Consider the following 26,966-nt stretch of genomic DNA (forward strand, 5'->3'; position numbering starts at 1 on the left):
TGCTATCTCACCACGAGGAGGGAAAACAACGCCATCTCTGCTGTGATAATGAACTAGGCAATGCTTTACAAATGTCTGGTGCTACACTTCCAAATGGGAGGCAGAAAAGGCTCTGGACTTTACCTTCTTGGGTTCATATCTGGCTCTAGCACTTAATGTGACTTTCAGGCTTCCTCCTCTTAAAAAAGAAGATTAACAGCTACTTCCTTTGTGAAGGTGTTATGAAAGTTAAGAAAACATATGTAAAGTGTCTAGCATGTAATGAGTGTTCAATAAATGTCACCTACTTTCTTTTATTTTGAGACAGGGTCTTGCTCTGTCACCCAGGCTAAGTGCAATGGCATAATCATGGATCACTGCTGCCTCGACCTCCCACTTTCAATCCTCCTGCCTCAGCCTCCTGAGTAGCTGGGATTACAGGCATGTGCCACCACACCCAGCCTTTTTTTTTTTTTTTTTGGTAGAGACAAGGTCTTGCTACAATGCCCAGGCTGGTCTCAAACTCCTGGACTCAAGTGATCCTCCTGCCTCGGACTCCCAAAGTGTTGTTGGGATTACAGGTGTGAGCCGCTGCACCCGGACAACTATCTTTATAATTACTAATTATTCCCAGAATATCTCCTCTGATGGTGTCCACATAACTGATACATAAAATTCTATTACTATAATTTTCCCTTTAGATTAAAGCAGTATTCCTTGTTAAAATGCAATCATCTCTGGGAGAGTTTCCCAGTAAGTCACTAAGGTTCAAATAGAACATCAGATCCTGTCTAAGGTGGAAGCTCTACGGAAGTAAACTGAATGGGCACAGGCAATAGGCAGCGTGAGGAGGAGAAGAGGAGTCTAGAGTACACAACCCTGGTGAATGTGAAGACACAGAGCATGCAAACAGAGGGACTCCAGGCACACAGGGGAGAATCAGAAAAGAGGTGAAAGAACTCAGTAACTGTGCACTTAAAATACTGAGACTGGCTTTGAAAGAAGCTTAGACCTGCCCACTGCTCTGACTTTACTGTTTCATTTATTAAAAGGGTACTGAACTAGAAGAAAGAGGTGGTGAGAACTGACTTCAAACTGGCTTAAGTTCTGAGGTCCACAATCCAGTTCACAAAGTTGACAAATATCACTATCACTGGCTTCAGATTTCTGAGTAACACACCTCTATTCTAGCCTCTCTATATTTTTAACAGTAGCAAACAATGGTGGAAGGACTCAGAGGGTCTCTGCTTTGGCTAAAGTTGAAGTTACCTGGTTAGCAATACTTGGGCTTCATCTCTAGATCAGTTAAATCAAAATCTCTGAGGGTGGAACCAGGTGATTCCAATGTACCGTCACGGATGAGAATCACTGGATTCATGTGGCCAATTGCAACCCCCTCCAATCACCTGCAATGGTTCATTCAGATGCAAGTGATGAGAGTTTTCATTTGCAATCAACTATATACTGATGCTTCTAATATGTAATCTTGTGACTCGAATAGTGAAAAGAAGAACCTCCACCAGGATTCAAATAGAGTAAACATATCTGCTGCATGTATTATTTCGAAGAACGACCTGTAAGATTTCAGCAGATATATTTCTAAACTTGTATTTTATAGAACTTGAACTTGGGAAGCCCTCTGGTAAACATTTGTCTTCAGGTTCTGCATCTGCAATGTGGAAGACAAAGATATTCCACAGTGACCCTTAGTTCTGGAAACAGCGCAGCTTATGTCATATGTCCAAATAACATTTTCTATACTGGAACAACTACATTTCTTTTGCCAGGGAACATGGCTGTGGAGAAGGTTCAACACCAGTGCCCTTGGACCTGCGGTTGCACTCCTTTTATTAGAGACACGGTCCTGCTATTTTGTCCAGGCTGGAGTGCAGTGGCTACTCACAGGTGCAATCATCACACACTGCAGCCTTGAACTCCTAGCCTCAAGTGACCCACTGGCCTCAGTCTCCCAAGTACCTTGGACTACAGGTGCACACAACCATGCCCCACTTGCAGATGTATTTTGAATTTTGTTCAGGAAAGTTAACATCTGGTCTTTTGTTTAAAAAAGCGAAGTGATGTTTGTGAATTCTGGTATCCAGAATATGTACATATCAACAGCTTTCAAAGACTGTCTTATTTGAACCTCTGAACTCTTCATAGAGGGTATGGAAAGTGATATCATTTCCACCCTTATTCACTTCTCTTAGGTTCCACGAACATACTGTCCAGTCTCGTGATTTTGGCCCATTCTCCTCCCTCTAGTGGGGCTGCTCCTTGCCTAGCTTTATGCTAAACTATCAGAAAAGCCTTCCCTGACGACACTAAAGTAGCTGCTTTGTTTTCCATTACAACTTGCTGCTCACTTCTTTTATGGGACTTATCCTTTGTTTATTCCAAGCTCCAGGACGGCAGGGGCCACTAATTCATCACTGCTTCAATAGTACCTAGCCTAGAAAGGAATAAAAAAATTTTAATGGGCAGGACGCGGTGGCTCACACCCGTAATCCCAGCACTTTGGGAGGCCGAAGTGGGCGGATCATGATGTCAGAAGATCAAGACCATCGTGGCTAACATAGTGAAACCCTGACTCTACTAAAAATACAAAAAATTAGCCGGGCGTGGTGGCGGGCGCCTGTATTCCCAGCTACTTGGGAGGCTGAGAAAGGAGGATGGTGTGAACCTGGGAGGTGGAGCTTTCAGTGAGCCGAGATTGCACCACTGCACTCTAGCCTGGGTAACAGAGTGAGACTCCATCTCAAAAAAAAAAAAAAAAAGTTATGGGTAAATTATGCCCATTTTATATCTGAGGAAAAACAAGGCTCCAAAGGCTTAAGTTACTTATCCAAGGTCCTACAGTTTTTTTTCAGGGGTTTGAGCCTGGGTTTAACTGGTTCCAAAGTTCACCCTTTTACAACTGACAGTGCTGTTTTCTAATCTGCTGGAGGGAAGAAAAATATTCTCATTCTCTTTTTAGTGACAATGAGGGTAAAGATGTGGAATCAGAGGACAGCCCAGGAGAGCTCCGAAGGTCAGTCACAGAAAACAAGGTTACTGAATACATTGCAAAGAAGAGAGCAATCCATTTTGCAGGTCTCTTCCTGTTTCCTGTATGTGCTTTCAGTGCTTCTTTTAAAGCCCTGGCAGCTGAATGTTATCTTCAGGGCTCTGGATAGGGCAATAGAACAACAGATTTTAGATCCAAAGATCCAAAGGAAAGGGAGAAGAGACACATCCAATTCTTGCTTTAGTGAAATGCCATGGAAGGTGACAGAGCTGCTGTTAATCCCTAACAGGCAGAAATTAAATTTCTATGAGAGAAGAGGTACCCCAAATGGGCTCTGTAAAGTACACTGAGCAGTAATGAAAATAGCAATACAAAAGAATTCCAATGGCCAGCTGCGGCAGCTCACGTCTGTAATCCCAGAAATTTGGGAAGCTGAGGTGGGTGGATCACTTGAAGTCAGGAATTCCAGACCAGCCAGGCCAACATGGTGAAACCCCGTCTGTACTAAAAAATTAGCTGGCTGTGAGCGGCGCATGTCTGTAGTCTGAGCTACTCAGGAGGCTGTGACATGAGAATTGCTTGAGCCCAGTGAGCCAAGATGGTGCCACTGCACTCCAGCCTGGGGAATAAAGGGAAATGCTGTCTCAAAAAAAAAAAAAAAAAAAAAAAAAGAATTCCAATAAACCACAGTTTAAAATGGAAATAGTTATACATTAGAGAAGTAGTAATAATAATAGCTGACATTTATTGAGCACTAATTCTGCCCTACATTCTGTTCTAATTATTTACAATCAATAAACTCATTTAATCTTTACAATCACTTATGAATTAGGCCTTATTAATAGCCCCATTTTATTTAGATGGAAAATCCTCACTAGAGATTCAGTGTCAGGGTTGAAATTCAAGTCTAGGCAGTCTGGCTCCAGGGTTTCAGATGCTGTAACCCTACCTCAGCTCACTGAGATGACAACAGCTACTAAGTTTAAGGAACACTTATTGAGGTCCAGGTTCTACAAAGTTTTAAATGCATCATCTTATTTAATTCTCACAACATGGAAGACAGGTACAGTTATTCTGTTTTACAAATGAGTAGTATGAGTTAAGTAGCTTAATAAAAGGCACATACAATAAGATGCTGAATGGGCATTTACTGCAGATGGACTCAAAGGATGAGGTCTGACTCTCCCTCTGTTTAAAATGATCAGCCCATCAAGCAGGTGGACACACACACATTATCCACCTAAGAGGTGGAACATCTAAAGAGGCCAGCTGGATTTCCAACCCTTTTGAGTAAAACACCAGACCTTAATGAACTTCTGTGGGCTATTAAAAATACTGTTGGTGTTGGCTGATTGAGAAAAAAGTGACTATAAATTTAATAATTACTGTAAGTGTTAATCATAAGGGCATCTGAAGACATCTGAAAGATGTAATATATTATTTAAGCAGTTTCAGATTCAAATATAAATTCTTAGAATACTTGCATTATCTTCATGACTAGTACCCCTCCTCCTCCCTTCCTGGAATCCCTTACAGCCTTCTCTACCCTAAGACCCCTGACTAATTCAAGGAGTATCAAGGTAAGGCCAAGGTAAGGAGTTCCACTGCAAAGAACTGTTATTCACGAAACTTTCAAAGACCTAACAACAATCTGGCATCTGAGGAAAAAAACCCTATGATACAGGAGAAGGAGTATAGGCTTTAAGCCTGGAAAACTGGTCCAGCTATTTACAAACTTCATGACCCTTAGCACGAGATTTAACCTCTCTGAGCTTCAACTATAAAATGCAGTCTCATTAGAAAAGTATTCATTGAGCACTAAGTACATGTCAGGCAATATGTTAGGTATTGAAAATTCAAAGCTGAGTAAGATGAGGTCCCTGCCTCCTAGGAACTTCCAGTATGGTGGGAAATGAAGATAGTGATCATATCTTGTAGGGCCATCTTGAAGATGAAGTGCAGGGTGCATTCTAAGTGCTCCACAAATGGTAGTTCTCTTTCTTTTTACAACCCATTATTTAAACAGAATGTGACACTGTGGTTAATAAATTCAGGGAGCAGGGTTTTTGAAGAACATAGCTGCTTATATTTTTGAAATTGATTTTTCAAGATTACTACAATAAATATGTCAACTATAATTCCTATACTTTCTGTTGTAATTTGTTTTATGATATTTATTTATATTATAATGCTTTTAGTTAGAAAAAGCAAATAATTCAAAACTATAGAAATTAAAGTAGTTTAGTGGCTTCATATAAGCTTTATACTTAAGTTTTGAGGCTGACTAAAAAATTTTTTTCTTGAGACAGGGCTTGGCTCTGTCACCCAGGTTGGAGTGCAGTGGTGCAATCTTGGCTCACTGCGGCCTCTGCCTCCCAGGTTCAAGCAATCCTCCCACTTCACAGCCTCCCAACTAGCTGGGACTACAGGTGTACACCATCATGCTCAGCTAATTTTTGCCTTTTTTTTTTTTTTTTTTTTGTAGAGATGGGGTTTCACCATGTTGCCCAGGCTGGTCTCGAACTCCTGGGCTCAAGTGATCCACCTGTCTCAGCCTCCCAAATTGAGCATGAACCACCATGCCTGGCCTGAGGCTAAGTGAAATGTTTGCCAAAGATTTGCTGTAACTGGTATTTTGAAATGAAAGCATCTTATACTACGTTTAGAACATACTAGATAGTTCATAGTTGGAAGCTGCTATCATTAATATTACTACTGTTATAGCAAATTCAGAGATTCACACTGAATTTGGTTCCCACAGTGCTGCATTACTTTGAATAGTCGGTAAAAAAAACTTATGTCTTAACAGATACACGAAAAGCAAAGAATTTATGAATGAAATCTTCTAAGGATGGGCTGCCAATTTTTCAGGTGTACACAGAAACGTATTTCTCCTTAGAATAGTAAGCTGGGGAGATGAATCACCTCTGGTGCAGACCTTGCTTGGGTGGCCAAGCCAACAAACCCTGCACCATTAATCTAAATGAGTACTTGGCCCTCTCCTGAATCACTTTGATAAGAACAATTTGCAAAGGTGACACTGATGAGGGCCTTCAAACCAAAGAATTTTCATGTGTCCCAAACACCTCAAGTTTTCTGACAACAAAGGCTCTTCTCCCCACTTTTTCAAAGAAGCCCTTTATGTTTTTCTCAGAAAACTGCTGGCCTTGATTTTCAACCTAATTCTAATCAATGGTGTTTGCAAAGTCAGGAAAAGCCAGCTAAAACTGGCTAGAGACCTTTTTGTGGGAGCAACAATGTGATTATGAGTGATGTAACTGGCAGCAAAAAAGGTCTGGGCCAAAGCCAATGAAAAGTGGGGAATAGAATAGCAAAAACAGCAGGAGAGAATCAGAAGTTAGGAGAGTAAGCCATTTCCCTCCAGGCTGCTCTGGGGGCAGGAGAGTGCTGATGTTTGTAGCAGGAGGGTCTGCTTGTCAACAGATTTCAGTATTGTCAGCAACATTCAATAAACTAACAGTGATAGCACTAATAACTGTTAACAGAATGGCCACACATGGCATGTCATCTCACTGAATCCTCATATAATCTTTATGCGTTAAATATTTTTCTCAAGGTCACAAAATAAAAGGCAAAGTTGGCATTCAGACTCAAATCAGACAGATGCCATAGTCCATTATCTTAGCCACTAAACAATGTGGGTGACGTGAGACTTGTTAATTCCAGCCTTAAGAATGCATATAAACAGTTCGTTTGGCCACAACAACGTGTTTTGGCAGGAATAAAAACAGGAGGGGAAAGAGAACTTATTTTATTTTTAGCAAATTTCCCAAGGTCATATAACTACTAAGCAGTGCCACTGATTCACTTCATCAACTATATGATCTCCCATCACTCTGCACTGCCTCCCACAGCAGATTCCTAAGAAAAGCAAACAGATACAACATGATAAAGCCATTACATAACTTCTCAAAATGCCTAGTGAGGACTGTTACAGCCTGACAAATCCAAGGGGAGAGCTGTGCAGCAGAAGGTAGAGTTAGGGTACACATGGTAACTATGGCCAGGTGCAGTGGCTCATGCCTGTAATCCCAGCACTTTGGGAGGCCGAGGTGGGTGGATCACTTAAGCCCAGGAGTTCGAGACCAGCCTGGGCAACATAGCAAAACCCCTGCCTCCACAAAAAAATACCAAAATTAGCTGGGCGTGGTGAAGTGTGCCTGTATTCCCAGCTGCTTAGGAGGCTGAGATGGGAGGATGGCTTGGGCCCAGGATGCAGAGGTTGCAGTAAGCCAAGATCATTGCTACTGCATTCCAGCCTGGGTGACACAGCCAGACCCTGTCTTAAAACAAAACAAAACAAAAAGATGGTAACTGACTAAAAACTCACCATCTACACAGCTAAAGGATCAGAAATGTTCACTCTGGTATACACAGGTGACTGTATATGGAATTAAATATAAGAAAGTAAAAATTATCTAATTTTTCATCCATGCATCTTTGATGCCTACGCCAGAACATGGCAGAATGGAAGCTTAACAAAAGATTGCTGAAGAAGGGCTGGGCGTGGTGGCTCACGCCTGTAATTCCAGCACTTTGCAAGGCCGAAGCGGGCAGATCACAAGGTCAGGAATTTGAGACCAGCCTGGCCAATATGATGAAACCCTGTCTCTACTAAAAATACAAAAATTAGCCAGGTGTGGTGGTGGGCACCTGTAGTCCCAGCTACTCAGGAGGCTGAGGCAGGAGAATAGCTTGAACCCGGGAGATGGAGGTTGCAGTGAGCCAAGATTGTGCCACTGCACTCCAGCCTGAGCGAAAGAGCAAGACTCCATCTCAAAAAAAAAAAAAAAAAAAAGATTGCTGAAGAAATGAATCATTGTTAGACAGCCTCAATCATAATTACAGACAGATCCAAGTCTGTGGACAGGATTTCTGATATCAGATGGGTAGCCGGACACAACTGGCGTGACAGCTAAAAATCTCAGCTGGGCTGTTTGAGGGTAATTGAAGACCTCTGAGGAATTCCTCCGAAGAATCACTGAAAGTGTGCTGCCAGGGGCAAGGGACAGAAATGATGCAGCCACTCAAGTTTCATAAAGGACAACAATCTTTAAGATGTGGGCAGTCATTTACCACAAAGGACTGGGCCACAAGAGTGTACTAAGAGCCTTCTGTATGTCAAGTTTTGTGTGAGAGGCTGAAGACAGAAAGAAGAACAGGACTAGGCAGGTGCCCAAGGGGGCGTTTACAGTGTAGTAAGATGATGGGTTCTGCAGGAAGAGACAGAAGGGCCACAAGGACTAATGTCAGACAGACACCCGAGTTTGAACTTCCAATTCTGTGAGTTACTAGCCAAATTATAGTTGTTCTTTGTGCTTCAGTTTCTTCATCTGTAAAATGAAGGTTATCATACCACATGGGGTGTCGGGAGGATTAAGTGAAATAAAGTTTATGAAGGTAAGTGGTACTTCCTTTCCTGCCTGATAGATATCTAAAGTCAGCTGTAAGTCATACAAAATTGCCAACATAATAAACACTCATCTCTCATTTCCACTATTCTGTTGGCAATTCATTAAGCAGTGCCCCAAGGACATCACTTGGCACAGCATACTGTAATTTAATGAGTTTTTAAAATCGAAACTGAGATTACTGGGTTAAACAGCAAGCATATCAAAAAAGTCTTGGCATATACTTTGCCATTTCCATTCCCGCTTGGTACATTTTCCACTACAATCTCTGCATTTTTAAGAATTGAAAAGTTTTCTGTTGGTTTAAAAAGGGCAAAACTTACTGTGTGCTTCTTTGACTACCACCAAGGTTTTTACATCTACTGTTATGTTTCCTACATTATTTTTACATGCAAAGAACAGCCTCTGTCATCTTTATAATTCAAAAACCTGGGTTTTTCAGAACAACCAATATTTCCCAAAAGATAAGATTACAAAATCAAAATACCTTATTCATTTTGAGAGAGTAAAAATACAAGTGTCTAGTGATGCCAAAGAATGATGCCGACCACCACAGGACAAGACAAAACCTTTTTTTTTTGGTAAAGGATTATCGGCAAAGATCTGACCCAAATGCATAAATATATTTGCGCAAATTTTTACTGCTGAGTACATAATCGTGTTTGCTTTCCGGCCTACGAGGCCAGAAAACCTAACAATGGGCAGGGTAAATTAAGAAACATACTTACTGTGGCATGTGAGATAGTCAGAATCCCATTCTTGACAGAACACTTCCTCCTCTGCCATACTTTCCGGATCCTAAGGAGGAAGTCAAACACAACTAGATATAGTAACTGATTCACTCTGGGACATGCAAGGATACAGTATGATACATAATAATAACTACAAAATAACTTCCCCAAACCAAAAAATCCAACCCCCAAAACAAAATCCTGGTTGCCTTTTATTATCCCAGGTGGAAGGTAATTCACACAGGTAGCCATGTACAAGGATGCTCATTACAGCACTGCTTTTTAAATTTTTTTTGAGACGGAGTCTTGCTCTGTTGCCCAAGCTAGAATGGTGCAGTGGCATGATCTTGGCTCACTGCAACCTTGTCTCCTGGGTTCAAGTGATTCTCCTACCTCAGTCTCCTGAGTAGCTGGGATTACAGGCTCCTGGCATTGCGCCTGGCTAAGTTTTGTACTGGTAGTAGAGATGGGGTTTCACCATCTTGGCCAGGCTGGTCTCGAACTCCTGACCTTGTGATCCACCAGCCTTGGCCTCCCAAAGTGCTGAGATTACAGGTGTGAGCCACTGCGCCCGGCCAGTGCTGCCTTGACCTCCCAGGCTCATCTGATCCTCCCACCTCAACCTCCAGAGTACCTGGGACCACAGGCACACCCCACGATGCCTGGCTAATTTTTTATTTTTTTGTAGAGACAAGGTTTTGCCGTGTTGCCCAGAATGGTCTCAAACTCCTGGGCTCAAGCGATCTGCCTGCCTCGCCTTCCCAGGGTGCTGAAATTACAGGTGTGAGCCACCATGACCGGCAGTAGCACTGCTTTGGACAGTAAAAATGGGAAATAGAAACAATAATAATCTAACCGCAGGAGACTCAATGAATTACAGGTAGTACACTGATATCATAATAACTCCTCTCTATGAAGGAGACCCAAACCTGTTAGGGGTGGTGTTAATAAGTAGTTTTCAACCATATCTGTCAATCTTTCATAAGAGTGTTCAATTGATTACTTCTGTTATTAATAATTGAGTTTTAAAAATTAAGAAAGTGGCTGGGCACGGTGGCTCATGCCCGTAATCCCAGGACTCTGGGAGGCTGAGGTGGGAGGACTGCTTGAGCCTAGAAGTTGAAGACCAGCCTGGGCAACATAGGGAGATCCCGTATCTACAAAAAATAAAAAGTAAAATTAAAGTAACTCAAGAAGTCTGCCATGCAAGGAGCGGGGGGTGAACTGCCTCAGGATGTACAGGATGAGCTTAGCCAGGGCTCAAGAATGCATCATCATCATTTTTGGTAACTCATACACCATCCCTTTAGGCATCTTCCAGAGACAGAATGGTGCCTCAGAGCCCCAAGCAAAAACTGTTCATGATTTGCATAGGGAAGTAAACGGTGACCAAACCATTCCCAAATAGTTACAAGTGATACACATTTTGAAAAATGTGATTTGATGATATTGAAGGGTAAAAAAAGCCGAAGAGAACTAATTCAAACTTGGAAGAGTTGTGTGTGTGTGAAGCTCCAGGCACAGGCAAAAGACTGCATGTGTGGCAGATCTGCGTGAGTGCAGGTAGGTGCAAATGCACTAGTTGAGACTACTTCCATCAGATAAGAAGAAACGGGCAGGGAACAGTGATTCCCTAGGCTGGAAGAAAGTTTTGAAGGCCTTCTGTTGCTGTGGAAACAAATGACATCAGGAGACCACTGTAGCTTTCCCAGGCATTTAAAACAGTACCATCTTGTATTTTTCTTTTCCTTCTTAAATTAGTTCTCTAAGAAAGCTGCCACAACACAAATTTAAAACCATCTCTAAACACAAATAATACTGTGTATTTAACTACTAGAAGCACAGTTTGTTCTAAAGCATGCTTCATAGAGGGAAGTAGGAATTTGACACCATCTAACCAAATGCAAATTGAACATACTGTATTCAAAATGCTAGCCCTGGCCGGGCGCGGTGGCTCAAGCCTGTAATCCCAGCACTTTGGGAGGCCGAGACGGGCGGATCACGAGGTCAGGAGATCGAGACCATCCTGGCTAACACGGTGAAACCCCGTCTCTACTAAAAAATACAAAAAAAAACTAGCCGGGCGAAGTGGCGGGCGCCTGTGGTCCCAGCTACTCGGGAGGCTGAGGCAGGAGAATGGCGTGAACCCGGGAGGCGGAGCTTGCAGTGAGCTGAGATCCGGCCACCGCACTCCAGCCTGGGCGACAGAGCCAGACTCAGTCTCAAAAAAAAAAAAAAAAAAAAAAAAAAAAAACCAAAATGCTAGCCCTGCTCGGGAGGTAATTTAACTACTAATTGATAAACCATCCTCAAATTAGAGCTAAATCATATACTTTCTTCTAGAAGTACTGACCAAGGAAATGTCTGATTAGAGGCAGCATCTCTCAACTAATCAGAGCCACATTTGGTTAACGTGACTAACTCTCTGCAAGGAGTTTTGCATCCATCTTACTCTCACAAGAGCCTGCTAACATAGGTTAGGCATCCTTGTACACACTTAAGCCAAAACCAGTGTCATCCTAAATACCACTCAATTCAACAATCAAACTATTCAACCTTCAGGAATAGTTTAAAGCCTCAGTTTATTCATTTTATTAAGTTTTTACTCGTTAGTTTTACTTACACATGTATATTATGGAAGCACAATACACACACACACACACACACAAACCCTTCTCTTGTGCTGCTAATAAAGCCAAGGAAAGTAACACAGAAGCATTATTCTGGGTTGACAGAGATTGTGACTGAGGAACTTTCAGATTGCCAGAGGAAAGGGAACAATCTTGAGATATCTCCTGGCACAACTGAGAGCAGTATTGCCTGATCCTTTTTTTGTGCGTGAGAGACAGGGTGTCACTTTGTAACCCGGGCTAGAGTGCAGTGGTGTGATCATGGCTCACTGTAGCCTTGACCTCCTAGGCTCAAGCGATCCTCCCACCTTGGCCTCCTGAGTCGCTGGGTCTATAGGCACGTGCACTACGCCTGGCTAAATTTTGTAGAGATAGGGTTTTGCCATGTCGCCCAGGCTGGTGGGCTCAAGTGATTCGCCTGTCTTGGCCTCCTAAAGCGTTGTGATTATAGGCACGAGCCACCGCACCCAGCCAGCACCTGATCTTTGTGAACATTTTGATAGCTTCTATTCCCAAGACTTCCATGGACTAGATTGAATTACTGTGATCTCCCCTGCTCTGTAATGAAAGCTTTACAAATGCTCCAGTCTGCACAGCTCCTGAATGGACATACCAAGAACTCATGCCATCGGATGCTCACAGACAGTGCCACACACTGATAATTACTGATTACGCCATGCTAGAATCTTACAATTCCAGAAAAGAAAATTCTACTAGAAAATGGTCTCGTATAAATAGTTCCAACTTTGATGCCAGATCACTTGAGCTTTGATCTCAGCACGATCTCTAGCTATGTGACTTTGCCCATGTTATTTGACTTCTTGGAGACTCACTTTCCTTTTCTGTATTACGAAGACAATAACGCCCACCTTCGTATATATAACGAGAAAATATAATAAAGCAATTGCTCCTTTGCCTCTCAATAATTGCCTCTGGTCCATAAAGTTTTTAAAAATTATTTTTTAAAATTTTAAATTGTTTTTCAAATTGTGTAATAATCCTTTAAGTAATAAAGAGCATTCCAAAGCTAGAGTCAAAAATTACTAATGCAAATAACACTTCAGAGGAAAATCACAGAACATATCAGTGGTCATTGTTTGCAAATGAGTCTGTTTTCATGTATAAGCATTTCAATTTTTTACTCTTCCACAGAAGTCACAAGCAACTCCCGGTTATTAGTGCTCATCTTTGCTATCTGTGCAATTATTAGGAGGTGGAACCACCTGACTTCCAACCTCCTTTCCAACTCTATGATCCAGCAGCTCTGTCTGTATCTCTTTCCAACAGACTGCAGTCAAAGTGAGGGTGAGGACCATATCTCATTTATGTTTCACCTCTAGCATCTAGCAGGCTGCCTCATACACCAGAGTATTTCATATATGTGTGTGGAATGAGTACATGAAGGAAGACACCAAAAGTCAAGGGGGTGAATTTGTGCCAGTTAATGTCTTGCATATCCTTGGAGTGATCAACAGCAGCAGTGGTCCCTTTGAAAAACAAAGGGGAGATAACCCTGGCATTAAGTCAGAAGACCCAGTTCAAATTTGGGTGTTCGTACTTACTGTCTGTTTGATCTCAGTCAAATTATTTAATCTCTCTGTAAAAGGTGTTAAATGAGATGAGTGAGCAGGTACTTGGGCATGTGGCTGGCATACACAAGGGCTCTCAAGATGATAATTTACTTGAACACTTTAGGGTTTGAACTACATAACACTTATGAAAAGACTGTTGATCTTCCTTGGATATACAGATTGTAACCGCTTCACTTAAAATTAGGCAATTCTAATTTCAAGAAGGACATTGTGATTTCGGTTGAGCAGTGTTAAAAAATGACTTTTATACTTTCGCTTCAGTAGATATGTAATAGTACACTGTTGCTTGTAACGGAACACAATATTAACTTTCCGTTTGATGATAGAACAACAGGTCACCACATTTCCAAGAGATGTCTATACCACAGATGGTCAGGGAAGGACAAGGAGCTGAGCCTGAGGCTTTTCAGCAAGATAAACTATGGAATTTACAATTTATGTACACTTGATCTCATGCAGTTTGGACTAGCATTTGGTCACTATTCTAGAGCCCAGTTTTAAGCTGTGAATTGTTAGTTGGTATTTCTTTTCTCCTTTTACTTTCACAGCAGGATTAAGCTGATTCTACAATGAGCCAGATGCTGTACTAGGGATGCTTTTCTTTCTCTGCACCCCATATCAGCAAGTCCTGTTGGCCCTACCTCCATTATCCACAATTGACCACTTCTTACCCTCTCTTCTGCAGTTCCCCTGGCCTCACCATCAGCTCCCATCTAGGTTTCTGAGGCAGCCCTCCCTCTAACTGGTCTCCTTGTTTCTGTGCTTTCACCCTCCATGACTGTGCTTCGCTTGGTGGTCAGAGAGAACCTTCCAAAACATGTCGGATTATGTCACTCTTCTGCTCAAAACCCTCTAATGATTCCTCACCTCACAGAGTGGTTCCCTGTCCCTCTGATCTTAACTCCTATGACCTCCTGGCTTGCTCACTACTCTAGCTACACTGAACTCTCAGGTATTTGTCACCATGAGATGCATGCTCCTGACTCTCCATCTTCTCCCAAGTATCTGTGTAGATTTCTCTCACTTCCTTTGCTCAAACATCAACTCAATAAAGTTTTCCCTAACCACCTGTATGACAGCAAGAACCACTGCCATCCCTCACACCACCTGCATTTCTTGCTTGATCTTTCTCCATAGCACTAATTACCATCTGATCTACCATATATTGAGTATTTTTTGTCTCTTTTCTTCCTTAGAATGTCAGCTCTATCAGGACCAGATTTTCTTTTGCTCAATGTTGTATGCTCCATCTTTGTAGGGCCTAGAAGAGTGAGTCCTAGACATACAGTAGGACTCAAAATATCTCTGTTGAATGCATGAATAATAAGCAAAACAGTCAATGACCCCAGAAATTCAGAAGAGAAATATTTATAATTTTAACAAACAAATTACAATAAAAAATGTGCATGTCTCAGATTTAACCAAGGAGTACATATCCACAAGTAATCAGAAAACAAGGAGCTTTCTTTTAAAAAAACAATGACAACAGGCCAGGCACAGTGAGTCATGCCTGTAATCTCAACACTTCGGGGGACCAAGGTGGGAGAATTTCTTGAGGCCAGGAGTTCAAGACCAGCCTGGGCAACAAAGGGTCACCCTGTCTACATTAAAAAAAAAAAAAAAATCAGCCAAGCATGGTGGCATGTGCCTGTAGTCCCAGCTACTCAGGAGGCTGAGGTGGTATAATCACTTGTGCCCAGGAGTTGGGAGGCTGCAGTGAGCTGTGATAGTGCCACTGTACTCCAGCTTGGAAGACAGAGCAAGATCCTGTCCCCTGTCCCCTCCCTCCAAAAAGACAACTATTAAAGGGAATAATGAAGATGCTACTTATGCACTTACTGTGAAGCAGAATGATTTGTTTAAGCAACAGAAAAGAAGCCTCATGTGGCAGGATCAGGGGAGAAAATGGAACAAGATGAGGCGGGACAGGAAGGAAGGGTTGAGATGCTATATGTAAAGGGAAGCCACTGGAGTATTTTATGCAGGCGAATGACATCATGTGCTTTATGATTTTTAAAAGACTAACTGTTGTATGAAGGTGAACTGCAGAAAAAGAATAATGAGTGATACAAAGAGACCAGTTAGGAGGCTGCTGAATGCTCCAAGAGAGATGGCAGCAGCAGCTCACCCTAGAGCAGGGGCTGCGGGGATGGCAAGAGTATATTACTTTCACAGTTAAAAACAGAATGGCTTTTGCCAGATTGGCTATAAGAGGCAAAAGAGGACTCAAGGGTGACACCCAAGGTTGGGTGGCCTGGTGGGCAACCAGGCAGAGAAAACTGTAGTGAATAAAAGTGGAGAGGGGCCAGGCGTGATGGCTCACGCCTGTAATCCCAGCACTCTGGGAGGCTGAGGTGGGTGGATCATGAGGTCAGGAGATTGAGACCATCCTGGCTAACATGGTGAAACCCTGCCTCTAGTAAAACTACAAAAAATTAGCCAGGCGTGGTGGCGGGCGCCTGTAGTCCCAGCTACGCGGGAGGCTGAGGCAGGAGAATGGTGTGAACCCGGGAGGCGAAGCTTTCAGTGAGCCGAGATTGTGCCACTGCACTCCAGCCTGGGCGACAGAGCAAGACTCCGTCTCAAAAAAAAAAACAAAAAACAAAAAACAAAACAAAACAAAAACAGCGGAGAGGTGGGTGGGTATGAGGTCAGCACTTGCCTGCTGCATGTGCTACTCAGTAGCTGCCTTCCTATAATTGCTCGTTACAAGTCAGAAGTGCCATTTAGGGGCCACAGAGCAATTACTGTTTCTTCTAAAGAGAGTTGGTTAAATCTCAGACTTACTTGAAGAACACCAGTGTGCTAAAGGTCCGCAGCTAGTGTATTACAAAATGTTAAGTAAGTGTGTTTCCCTATATGAGAGGCTGGAAACCTTTTCTAGGTTAATCACACACTGAAACACTGGGCCGGGCTCATACATACCCATCACTTTTCTTCAGTAGGTACCCCTTCTTTTCACTGCCATATTCCTTATTGCCCTGGAGCTGATGCATGCTGTATCCTCCTTGCCGGCTCTGAGAATCCTAGGAAAGAAAAACCACAGATTAAACAGAAACTGGAGACAATTCTCACATCTTTGACTCTTTTCTGCCACTGGGCCTTTGGCACTGGTCTGGGTCTAAGGGAATTATGGAACTTTAAGAGCTGCCAGGTCCTTGCCTTTATTTTAGAGGAGGAAACAGGGCAGCTAAACACTTGCTAGAGTCACAAAGCAAGTCCGAGGCAGAGCTGGGGTCTGGGTCTCTGATTTCTAGTTCAAAACCCAGCTCTACTTTGAACTGACTTCAAACAAGACAATGCACTGGTAGACAGACTACTGTAAGACTGAATCCAGTTTATACTAGCAGCAGAGGCAAACACAGAAGGGACTCGAAAAAGTGAAGTGGACCACAAAATAAAGTCCATGCAACCCAAACATGTTCTTCCCTTAGGCTATACCTTTCTCCCTTTACACATTCTGCCAAAATACCCCCAAATAAAAGGGGAAACTTCTAAGTGAGGTTTTAACAATTATTATGTTTCTCGTTTTGTAATTAGTGCTCTGTAAAATATACCTATAACCACATTTTTAAAATTAAGACAATTCTACAGCAGTGAAAGTGTATGATGTTGTGGAGGGTGACAAGGGCCAAACCAACAACACAGATGCAAAAAAGGTTGATTTATTATTAGCACTTCACTGATACTTAACCATAGTTTCTAAAGACTACATGACTAGAAACAGCCATTACATTTTGAAAATGTAAGAAATAAAATCAACAACGTTGAACTGCGGAATGAGAACATGGCCTTTAGACATACAAGTAGGACAATATATTCTCATAAAAAGTATTGACTTACTCTCCTAGACTTCGATCAGGAAGGGCAAAAGCAACAGAGAAAAAAGGCAGAGCATTTGAAAATATAGTTAATTTCATTGAAAATGTTATCCATAATTTAAGCATTTCATATAATGTACACAGAAAACATCACTGTAAAGATAATACCAGAAAACACATACACTTCTAGATTCAGGATAAACTTTGGGTGATAGGACAATCAAAAGTCTGTATTTATCAGGTTTTATTTCAGGTCATATGGCGTGAGAAAAGAAACATGGCTAAACAGACGAACATCAGGCACACACATATTTTACCAAGATAAAATGGATGACAAACCTCAAATGCGTATGTATAGAGAATCAATACTTCAGTGAAACCCAAAATGAATTATTCAGAAAATCTAGTAACAGCCAAAAATTGCAGCAGGACTTCTTTATTTTTTTATTTTTTCCCCAAGGGAAAAGAACTTAAATATATCCAGTTCATAAACAACACCTGAAATGTGATAGTGTTGAGGTAAGCTGAACCAACCACTGGCTATTTACTGACTTGTGTACAAAATACCTTTAAGGCCAGGATGGCTTCTTTCTGACACTCAGGATCTTTTTGGACCAAGTAATGTATGTTCAGTGATGCAAAATTAACGTAAGTAATAGTCAAAGGAAAATCTCTAGGACAATGTACCTTTGTAAGGCTATTCTATACATGATAGATTCTGTGTTCAAAAGCATGTCCTGAATACCTCCTAAAAGCCAGGTATTAAGGATCCTGAGTATACAACATAAGCCCTAGCTTTGACATGGATGCTCACACTCTCACCATATCACTGTCCTGCTCTCTTGTGTAGGTTACTGGGAGCTTACTGTACACTTAACCAGGCAAGCTGGCTCACATTAAAGAGGTTACAAACTTGAGTTATGTTCTATTTGAATAATTTCTCTATTTATAATGGGCCAGATTCCCTCCATATGAAACCTTTAATTGGACAAGATTAATCATTTGGGAGAGATGGGACATGGACCTGAATCTAGGATTTTCTTGCAAAATTCTCCCTAAATATTTCCTTTTTAAAAATATATATGTATATTTTTGAGACAGGGTCTTGCTTTGTTGCCCAGGCTGAACGCAATAGTGTGATCACAGCTCACTGCAGCCTCAACCTTCCAAACTGAAATGACTCTCTCACCTCAGCCTTCTGAGTAGCTGGGACTACAGGTGTGTGCTACCTTGTCAGGCTAATTTTTGCTTTTTTGTAGGGATGGCGTTTCACTATGTTGCCCAGGCTGGTCTTGAACTCCTGGACACAAGCAATTCTCCTGCTTTGGCCTTCCAGGGTGCTAGGATTACAGGTGTGAGCACCATGCCTGACCTAAATGTTCACTTTTAATCAGGGCCTATAGTCTTGCATTCCATAGTAATGTGGTTCACTAAGTCCTCCCTAAAAGATATTCTCACACTTTCTAAATGGAGGTAGGACTGAGGGACTGTACTAAATATCAGACAAGCAAGAAGAGAAGCCCTCCCCTACCAATACCTCCAGCAACAGTCCTCAGTAACAACAGTAGTAATACGATTTTTTTTCTTTTTTAAGAGAGGCAGCAGTGTGTCCATAATGCTAATGAAGAAAAGTGGATCGGGTTGCAGGGAACTGAGGCATGGGACAAAACAAGAGGCAGGGATTAAAGAAATCCACAGGGCTTTCTGCTTTAATCCAACAAAATCACATGAAAATTACTCAATTATGAATTTGGAGTCAGGGATCTCTGCCCTATCTGTATCTCCTAGAAACATTAAAAACAAAATCTAAAATCTCCCTGTATACTGGTGTTCACTCACAACCACCTTCCTTGGAACCCTTGTTACGGAACTAGACTTCTCTTCATCTGCCCATGTAATTCCTAGGTCTGTCCGAATGCTTTAAAACTATGTATCTCTCATGGTAGTTTTCTTTTTGGCACATTTGTTAAGTTTTCAAATGGGCCTAACACTGTCACATGTATTATATTGGAGCTGGCAAAGGCCTGTGACAAAGAGATCTCTCTCAAGCCTTTCACGCCTTTCCTCCATCAGAGAATGGCTCCCACATGTGGCAGGAAACAAAAAAACAAAAACAAAAATGGATGTCTCACTACTAGGTACGCAATCATAAATAAGCAACTATGTATCTCTAATCTTAACCTTTGCTAACCTTTAAAATAAAACACTAAGTTTAAAAAATAAAAATACTTCTTTTATACAAGGATTCAGATGCTAACAACTTATAAAAACGATTATATTCTGTAAATTTACCATTAAGACATTCCTTACATATTTATTACTAGCTTAAGTAAACCTTAAATTCTGAATAACAAACTCTTAGATTGAATGGGCCTTGCTTTACATCAAACTAATATGCTTTTAAAGATGAATAAAGTGGCTAAACTCCAGGCTTTGACCTCATTAAACTGAGCAGGAAGGAAGCAGTATGTTTCAGAAGTTTAGTATCAACAATCCTAAATTAACTATGAATGAGTTTCATGGTTTATAAAGTCACACCGATTATTACTTGTGCACTTTGAGAAATGATGGCCATTCAGCTTGCTAAGCAGGGCACTCTAGACAAATGAAAAGAGGATTTTCTTTTCTGAGAAAGTAGATACTGGAGATTTATTAACATTAATAACAATTTAAAAACTGACACAAATTGAAGGAATGAAATAGGTTCTGAATCCTTTGATAGCGTAACAGAAATTATGTATTCAGGAAAAAGAAAAACTCATTTGGGCAAAAATATAAAACATAAACAATGAACTTAAAATCTTTTTAATTTCCTATTCTCTATTAGCAGTACAGACAAATCACTTTCTTATTTGAAAACCTTATTAATGTATAAAATGTATTATTAAGAGGTAGAGTCTCAAATCTTTTAAAAGTACAAGCAATTACACACTCATGATTTAATGGGGCTATAAATGTTTCTGGTATCCAATTTAAAACTAAACCTCTACTACAGAAGCCTAAAATTTCTAATGCAAGGTACGAATGGAGTGGGCAAAAGATTCCTTCTGTTTCATTTTTCTAAGTATTTGAATAGTTTTCCGGTACCAGGCTACATGACAGATACTGTGACATGAGTAAAACAGAAACACAGAATCTGTCAAACTTGCAAACCATAATGTGATGGGGTTTTAAGAGAGTCCATAAGTGAAACTCAAACAAAAAAGGTGTAATTTTTGGAGTAATTCTGTATATCCTAAATATGACTTATCACCATTTAAAATACTTTCAGGCCAGGCGCAGTAGCTCATGCCTGTAATCACAGCACTTTGGGAGGCTGAAGTGGGCAGATCACTTGAGGTCACTTGAGGAGTTCGAGACCAGCCTGGCCAACATGGTGAAAACCCGTCTCTGCTAAAAATATAAAAATTAGCCAGCCAAGGTGGCGCATGCCTATAGTCCCAGCTACTTGGGAAGCTGAGGCACGAGAATCACTTGAACCTGGGAAGCAGAGGCTGCAGTGAGTGAGATTTGCACTTCTGCACTCCAGTCTGGGTGACAGAGACTTCGTCTCAAAAAAAACCCAAAACAAAAACCTACTTTCAACTCTAAAAACAGTTATGTAGCAAATAGTTCTTTTGTAGATTAAGCTATTATAAAAACTTAATATAATTTCATAGAACATTTATTGCTAAGATAACAAAAACTTAAGAACAGAAAATAAAATGAGTTTACCAAAATTCCGGGGATCCTATTTACAACTAAAATTCTTGGAACTTCCTTTAACAGAGCCAAGTTAGAACCCGGTGGGGGTGAGTAGGCTAAATGATTTGTTGGGTGCTTTTGATTCCTCAGTTAATCCTTAAGATTACTTGACATTCTTTTCAAATAGTACCATGGTCAGAACTTCTCTGTGCATGGTCGCCTCTCACATTTAATCTCAGTCATGAAAAATCATTACCTTCTAAACATATTCTGCAATGAGTGATGATAAACAGCATGAGAAAGGAATAGGCATGTTGTGAAAGATCAATTTATTACTTGTAAAACTCTGTGGACAAGGTACTAATGAAAACTCATCATTTATTAATCTGGGGTGGGATTAAATCAAATCATGTGCATTTCATCATGTACACATTCCTTTGGCTTATATGGAACTTCGTTCTTTAGCTAGCATGAGCAGAATACTTATGTCTCCATGCAAAACAAAAACGGGTTGTTAATAGTCCTCCTCTTTATTTTTCAAGAAAGCTTCCATATGTAGGAAAGTTAATACTGTGTGACAAAACAAAGGTGGGGAGTGGTTAAGTACATACCAGTAAGTAAAACAACAATAAACAAAAAAACCCCAAAAAAAACCTCACAATTTTCTCCCAAGACTGAAATCTACCACCCTGTACTCCCTTCTACCTGGGTCTTTTTAATGCTCTTACACTGAAAAATCATTCAAAGAGACCACATTTCTCCTAAGATTTATTTGTCAGTAATAAGCACCTTCAAAGAGCATGGCATATCTGTGTTTCAGTCTGAAGTCTACTGGGGGTCTAATACTTGGAAGTTCTCGTAAATCATAGTCAGAGGCCTCAAACCACAGGTGCAGTCACTCACTGCCTGAGACTCTGAATGACATGGATGCAGAAATTGCCTTAGCGTACACAGATGTTCCTGGCCACTCTGCCTACTCCACAGGTTAGCAGATGCCTAGTGTTACAGTGCTATAGATTCCTCTCACTTGACCAATCCCCAGTGCATCTACAAAAACTGAATTTGGAGAACCAGAAAAACAGAGGCTTATATTCACTCAATAAAGAAAACCTTCAGGGTTGCTTTAAAAGATTAGTGTCACTAGTGCAGGGCTTCCCATGTTTTATGGGAGTTGCTTTGTTTTAGACTCATAAACCCCTTTCAGAAATTTTAGAAATTAAAATAAGTGAACTTGCAATTGCTTTGCGATAGTATTTTAAAACTAACTATAAAAATGTTATATTTCATGTTATTACTATTAAATATTGCTCTTAATTTTTTTTTGTTTGTTTGAGGCAGGGTCTTGCTCCATTGCCCAGGCTGGAGTGCAGTGACACAAATACAGCTTACTGCAGCCTCCACTTCCTGGACTCAAGGGATTCTTCCACCTCAGCTTCCCTAGTAGCTGGGACTACAGGCACATGCCACCATGCGTGGCTAATTTTTCAAAATTTTTTGTAGAGACAGGGTCTTACTTTGTTGCCTAGGCTGGTCTCAAACTCCTGGGTTCAAGTGATCCTCCCACCTTGGCCTCCAAGGTGGATTTGGATTACAGGAGTGAGCCACTGCTCTTAAATTTAACCCGTAATAATTTCATAACAAAAACAGGCACGTTTTTAATTTCTCCCAGAAAACAAATGGTGCTTACTATTTAATTTGTCCTTATCATGAAGTCTATGTCCCTTAGTGCAACACCCAAGGTCCTCCATAGTCAGGTCTGAGTTTTTACCTCAGAAACTGTATTTCTGACTCCTCCACCCACCCTGCCTCAAAATGTCTGCAGCCCCTTGAATATGCTGGTGAGTTTTCCATCTCTGGGTCTTTTAGGTTTCTGTCTTTGGCTGCAGTCACCTTCCAATATATCTCTAATAGCATCAACACCACTTTAGGCATGATGGATTGTTCATACAGCTGACTAGATAATGAGCTCCTGGATGGAAGGGACTAAAGCTTGGTACCTAGAACTGTGCCTGGAACACAGTAGGTGTTAGTGAAATGTTTGAACAAATGGAACTTATAATTAAGGATCTGTACTGCAATCATCCAGCCTCTACCATGCATTCTATACTCTTTCAATATCCAAGGACCATCTCACCTCAAATTTCCTAATTGAGGGGCAAAGCTTCTATAGGTTTCTGCATCAAAATATTTCCCTGGCAAATGAGGCATGCCTGTTTTGGCTGCCCAGAAAGACAGAAGTGGTCTAAAGAGGACAGTTGTAGAATGTACTAACTATGTTTCGGCATACATTCCCAAAGTGCATGTCTTCAAAACTAGGATTGAAAATCTATAGTCATGGGGCTGGACACAGTGGTTCATGTCTGTAATTCCAAAATTTTGGGAGGCTGAGGTGGGAGAATTGCTTGAGTACAGCAGTTCAAGACCAGCCAAGGTAAAATGGTCAAACTCCATCTCTACAAAAAATACAAAAATTATCCAGGTGTGGTGGCATGAGCCTGTAGTCCCAGCTACCCGGGAGGCTGAGGTAGGAATGCTTGAGGTCGAGGCTGCAGTGAGCCATAATTGTGCCCCCTGCACTCTAGCCTGGATGACAGCATGAGATTCTGTCTCAAAAAAGTAAAGAAAAAAGAAAAAAAAAAAATTCAGAGTCATGGAATTGGACACCCAGAACATCTTTCCTACAAGGAAGGAAAAGGAACTAAAATAGAGTTTCTACATGGGGCTTACATACTTGTATATTATATATCACTGTGCCTGTCTTGCAGATCAGGAAACACAAAGGGTATTACAAGCAGCCTTACCTTACACTGTTAGCCCTGTTGTAAACATGTAAACCACTTACTTCTTTCTGATCAAGTTGAAGAGAGGATTTTATTAAGTCTCGGAGTGCAGTTAGCTGTTTCTTTTCTTCATCCTGGGTCTGTTTTATCTATGAAAAAAAATTACTTCTATTACTTATCATTTACACTTTTATAGGCAGAGTTTAATTTATACAAAAATACCACTCATCAAACAATTCTATTATATAGTTGGTTTTCTTACTAAAAGTCCTTTACACTGTCTCATTTTTAATATGAGATTTCTTATCTTATAAAAGTACCAGTGGGTTTTGAAATTAGTGAATAACGTAACATGCATTCTTATTAAATAACGTATCTAAGCTAGACAGTTAACTCTGAAGTACTATTCTAAACAGCTTAAGAAATATCATTGGATTATTTGCTTCTGGTTTTTCAAAGGGTGGTAATGAAAATACCTTGATGTGATTAAATGGTCCAGGAGAGAATCTTAAGAATGAGCAGAAGTCTAATGGGCCAATGTATATATCAAAGTTTACACAGCATGAAATGGGCACAAGGGATCGGTGCTGCTTTTTTAACCACTTGGGACTTAACTGTAACCTGAACCATGTTAACTACTAAAAGAAAATCAGAAAAAAATACAGAGCCATGTATTTTTAAAGTTATATAAAAGGCATTATTTGTAATTCTAAAACTTTATTTGAGGATATCTACTCATACTTATAATATATATGCTTTTATTTACCACCAAATGATTTTTGGGCAACAACTTTACCATTTCTAATATATACATTTAGACCTAGACACTAAAAAAAGAAAAGAGAGATAATATAAAATGTGCAAAAACAAACAAACAAAAACCCTTATAAATGAAAGGCATGGCGGCTCACGCTTGTAATTCCAGCACTTTGGGACCCCAAGGCAGGTGGATCACTTGAGTTCAGGAGTTCAAGACCAGTCTGGGCAACACAGTGAAACCCCATCTCTACCAAAAGGCTGAGGCACGAGAATCGCTTGAGCCCAGAAGGCGGAGGAGATTGCAGTGAGCCGAGATCGCACACTGTACTCCAGCCTGGGTGACAGAGTGAGACTCTGTCTGAAAAACAAACAAAAAAACAAACAAAAACCCAAAAAACCCTATAAACCTGTCTATTCAGAGTCAATTTTTATCCTTCCACAATCATACATTCTTTCTGCAACTGCTGACCAAGGAACACTGAAATGTGATGCTAACTGAATCGTAAATGGAGAACCATCTGGAACTGATGGCTACATACTCCCCTCCCTGATCCTCTTATGGCCCCAGAAGGACTCTGGAGTGTTTGACCATTGATGACTTCTCTGACTTAAACTGAAGGGTTATCTGCCCTAGGGTCTGTACAGACATATCATTTAATCTTTCCTGCTTTTAACACTTTTCTAATACAGATTTCAAAATTACTGATACTTATCCATGAAAGCAAGTTAAATTGCATGTATTTTATAAAGAACTTACATTATATAAATCAGCAGCCAGTTTTTCAATGTACTGTTTCAATTTATCAGCTGTTTTCAAGCCATCTTGAAAGAAACTACAATTAAAAAAATCAGAGATTTATCACCAGTATATAAAAAAGAATATGTCTCCTTATGTGTAAATAAAACAAGGAACTGTAATAACCTACAAAATCTGAAAATACACATATCTATATATACATACTCATTCTCTATGGATTTATCTATACAAGACAGTTATAAAACTAATTATGGTATTTTATAAAGATGTACCAACAAACAAATTATGGCTACCAGTTGACATTCGATAGAAGATATCACAAGGACACTGGAAATTACAGTTGCAGTCCTAAAACAGTGATTTCATAATGTGCGTATGCATCTATACATAGAACAGTTAAACCATATTTGAACTCGAAGGAGAGAGAAAGACACATTAACCAGTGGAATATCATGAGGTTGATCTGGACACTCTAAGGAGAAATATTATGGAACTACAGATAAAGGAAGGAGAAAAGTCAAAATTCATTCAGTTCCTCAAAGATCCCTGTGTTCCAACATATATTTGAAACACAAGATTTCAAAGCAATAATACCAACGGGTTTGGAAAGCTTTATCCTACAACACATGGTTGTATAATTTCACCTGAAAAATAACAAGAATTAATACCTGTGGAGCATTCAACACATACCCAGCACTGCACTAAACACTTTACACAAGTGATTTCATGTACACAACCCTAACGAATTAAAGCACTTCAATCTCATCTCCATTTGTAAAACTGAGGTACAGAGTATGTATAAAACTTGTTCAAGTTGCAGCTAGTAAACAGCAGAGCTGGTGGAATTCAGATCCAGGTCTGCCAGATTCTGATCCAAGCTCTTTACCAGCAAGTGAAGATTTCTTGTCTCAGGTGGTACACTTCTACTCAGGAACCCAGACTCTGGCATCAGTTTAGAGAAATACACAATATACATCAGGAAATGTGTTTAGAATTTTATCTGCCCTATTGGAAGCTTCTCTAACCATGCCCCCTCAGCAGATTATTTCTCAAAACACTATCTGTTTTGCTGTCTCCCTACAAACAATGAGGACCTTGAGCATGAGGACTGTCTCATCTCCTATCACAGTGGGCCCACAAAGCAGACTGAATGAAGCAATATCAAGACATTTTAAGGCATATCTTTTTTTTTTGAGATGGAGGCTCACTTTGTTGCCCAGGCTGGAGTACAGTGGTGTGATCTCAGTTCACTGAAACCTCTGCCTCCCGGGTAGGTGGGACTACAGGTACCCGCCACCACACCAGGCTAATTTTTGTATTTTCAGTAAAGACGGGGTTTCACCAAGTTGAGCGGGCTGGTCTTGAACTCCTGACCTCAAGTGATCCCCCCATCTCGGCCTCCCAAAATGCTGGGATTACAGGTGTGAGTCACTGCGCCCAGCTTGAGGCGTATCTTAAAAGCCATATTTCAAGCTTAATATGTATATTCAGTGGCAATAATAGAGACTATTAGAAGTGGCCTGTAGAGTGATTACTGAAATTCTACAAGTTCCAACATTTTTTAAGGCTGACATCTTTGGCACAAAAACCTTATTGAAATAAGGAAGAAAATACTACCTTTAGAAAGTTTTTCAGCAACAGTGATGAGAGGAAAAAAGGGCCTTTTGGTTAACCATTTAACTGAAAAACACATGAACACATATAAAGCCTCATCTCTCTCTCTCTCTCTCTCTCTCTCTCTCTCTCTCTCCCCCCCCCCCCCCCCCCCCCCCCCCCCCCCCCCCCCCCCCCCCC

The 26,966-nt window shown here is 40.7% G+C and overlaps 1 protein-coding gene and 1 non-coding gene across 6 annotated transcripts in view; one reads left to right on the forward strand and one right to left on the reverse strand.

The window, feature by feature from the left end:
- Positions 1-26,966, reverse strand: part of ASAP1 (ArfGAP with SH3 domain, ankyrin repeat and PH domain 1) — a 399,692-nt gene that overhangs the window by 99,947 nt on the left and 272,779 nt on the right. For 3 of the 5 annotated variants that reach the window (XM_025393739.1, XM_025393735.1, XM_025393736.1), the window contains 4 exons: positions 25,173-25,248; positions 23,719-23,805; positions 16,297-16,397; positions 9,147-9,216 (listed from right to left, as the gene is read on the reverse strand). In XM_025393739.1, coding sequence (XP_025249524.1) covers positions 9,147-9,216; positions 16,297-16,397; positions 23,719-23,805; positions 25,173-25,248 — 334 coding nt within the window. Of the gene's footprint in view, positions 1-9,146; positions 9,217-16,296; positions 16,398-17,214; positions 17,224-23,718; positions 23,806-25,172; positions 25,249-26,966 lie in introns of all 5 variants that reach the window. The other 2 variants (XM_025393737.1, XM_025393734.1) reach the window with 1 other exon arrangement.
- LOC112630879 lies at positions 19,128-19,283 on the forward strand. Its single transcript, XR_003121007.1, has one exon. It is a non-coding gene; the product is annotated as a small nucleolar RNA SNORA12 (small nucleolar RNA).

This window comes from Theropithecus gelada, chromosome 8 (genome assembly GCF_003255815.1).
Source record: "Theropithecus gelada isolate Dixy chromosome 8, Tgel_1.0, whole genome shotgun sequence".
NCBI classification, from domain to species: domain Eukaryota; kingdom Metazoa; phylum Chordata; class Mammalia; order Primates; family Cercopithecidae; genus Theropithecus; species Theropithecus gelada.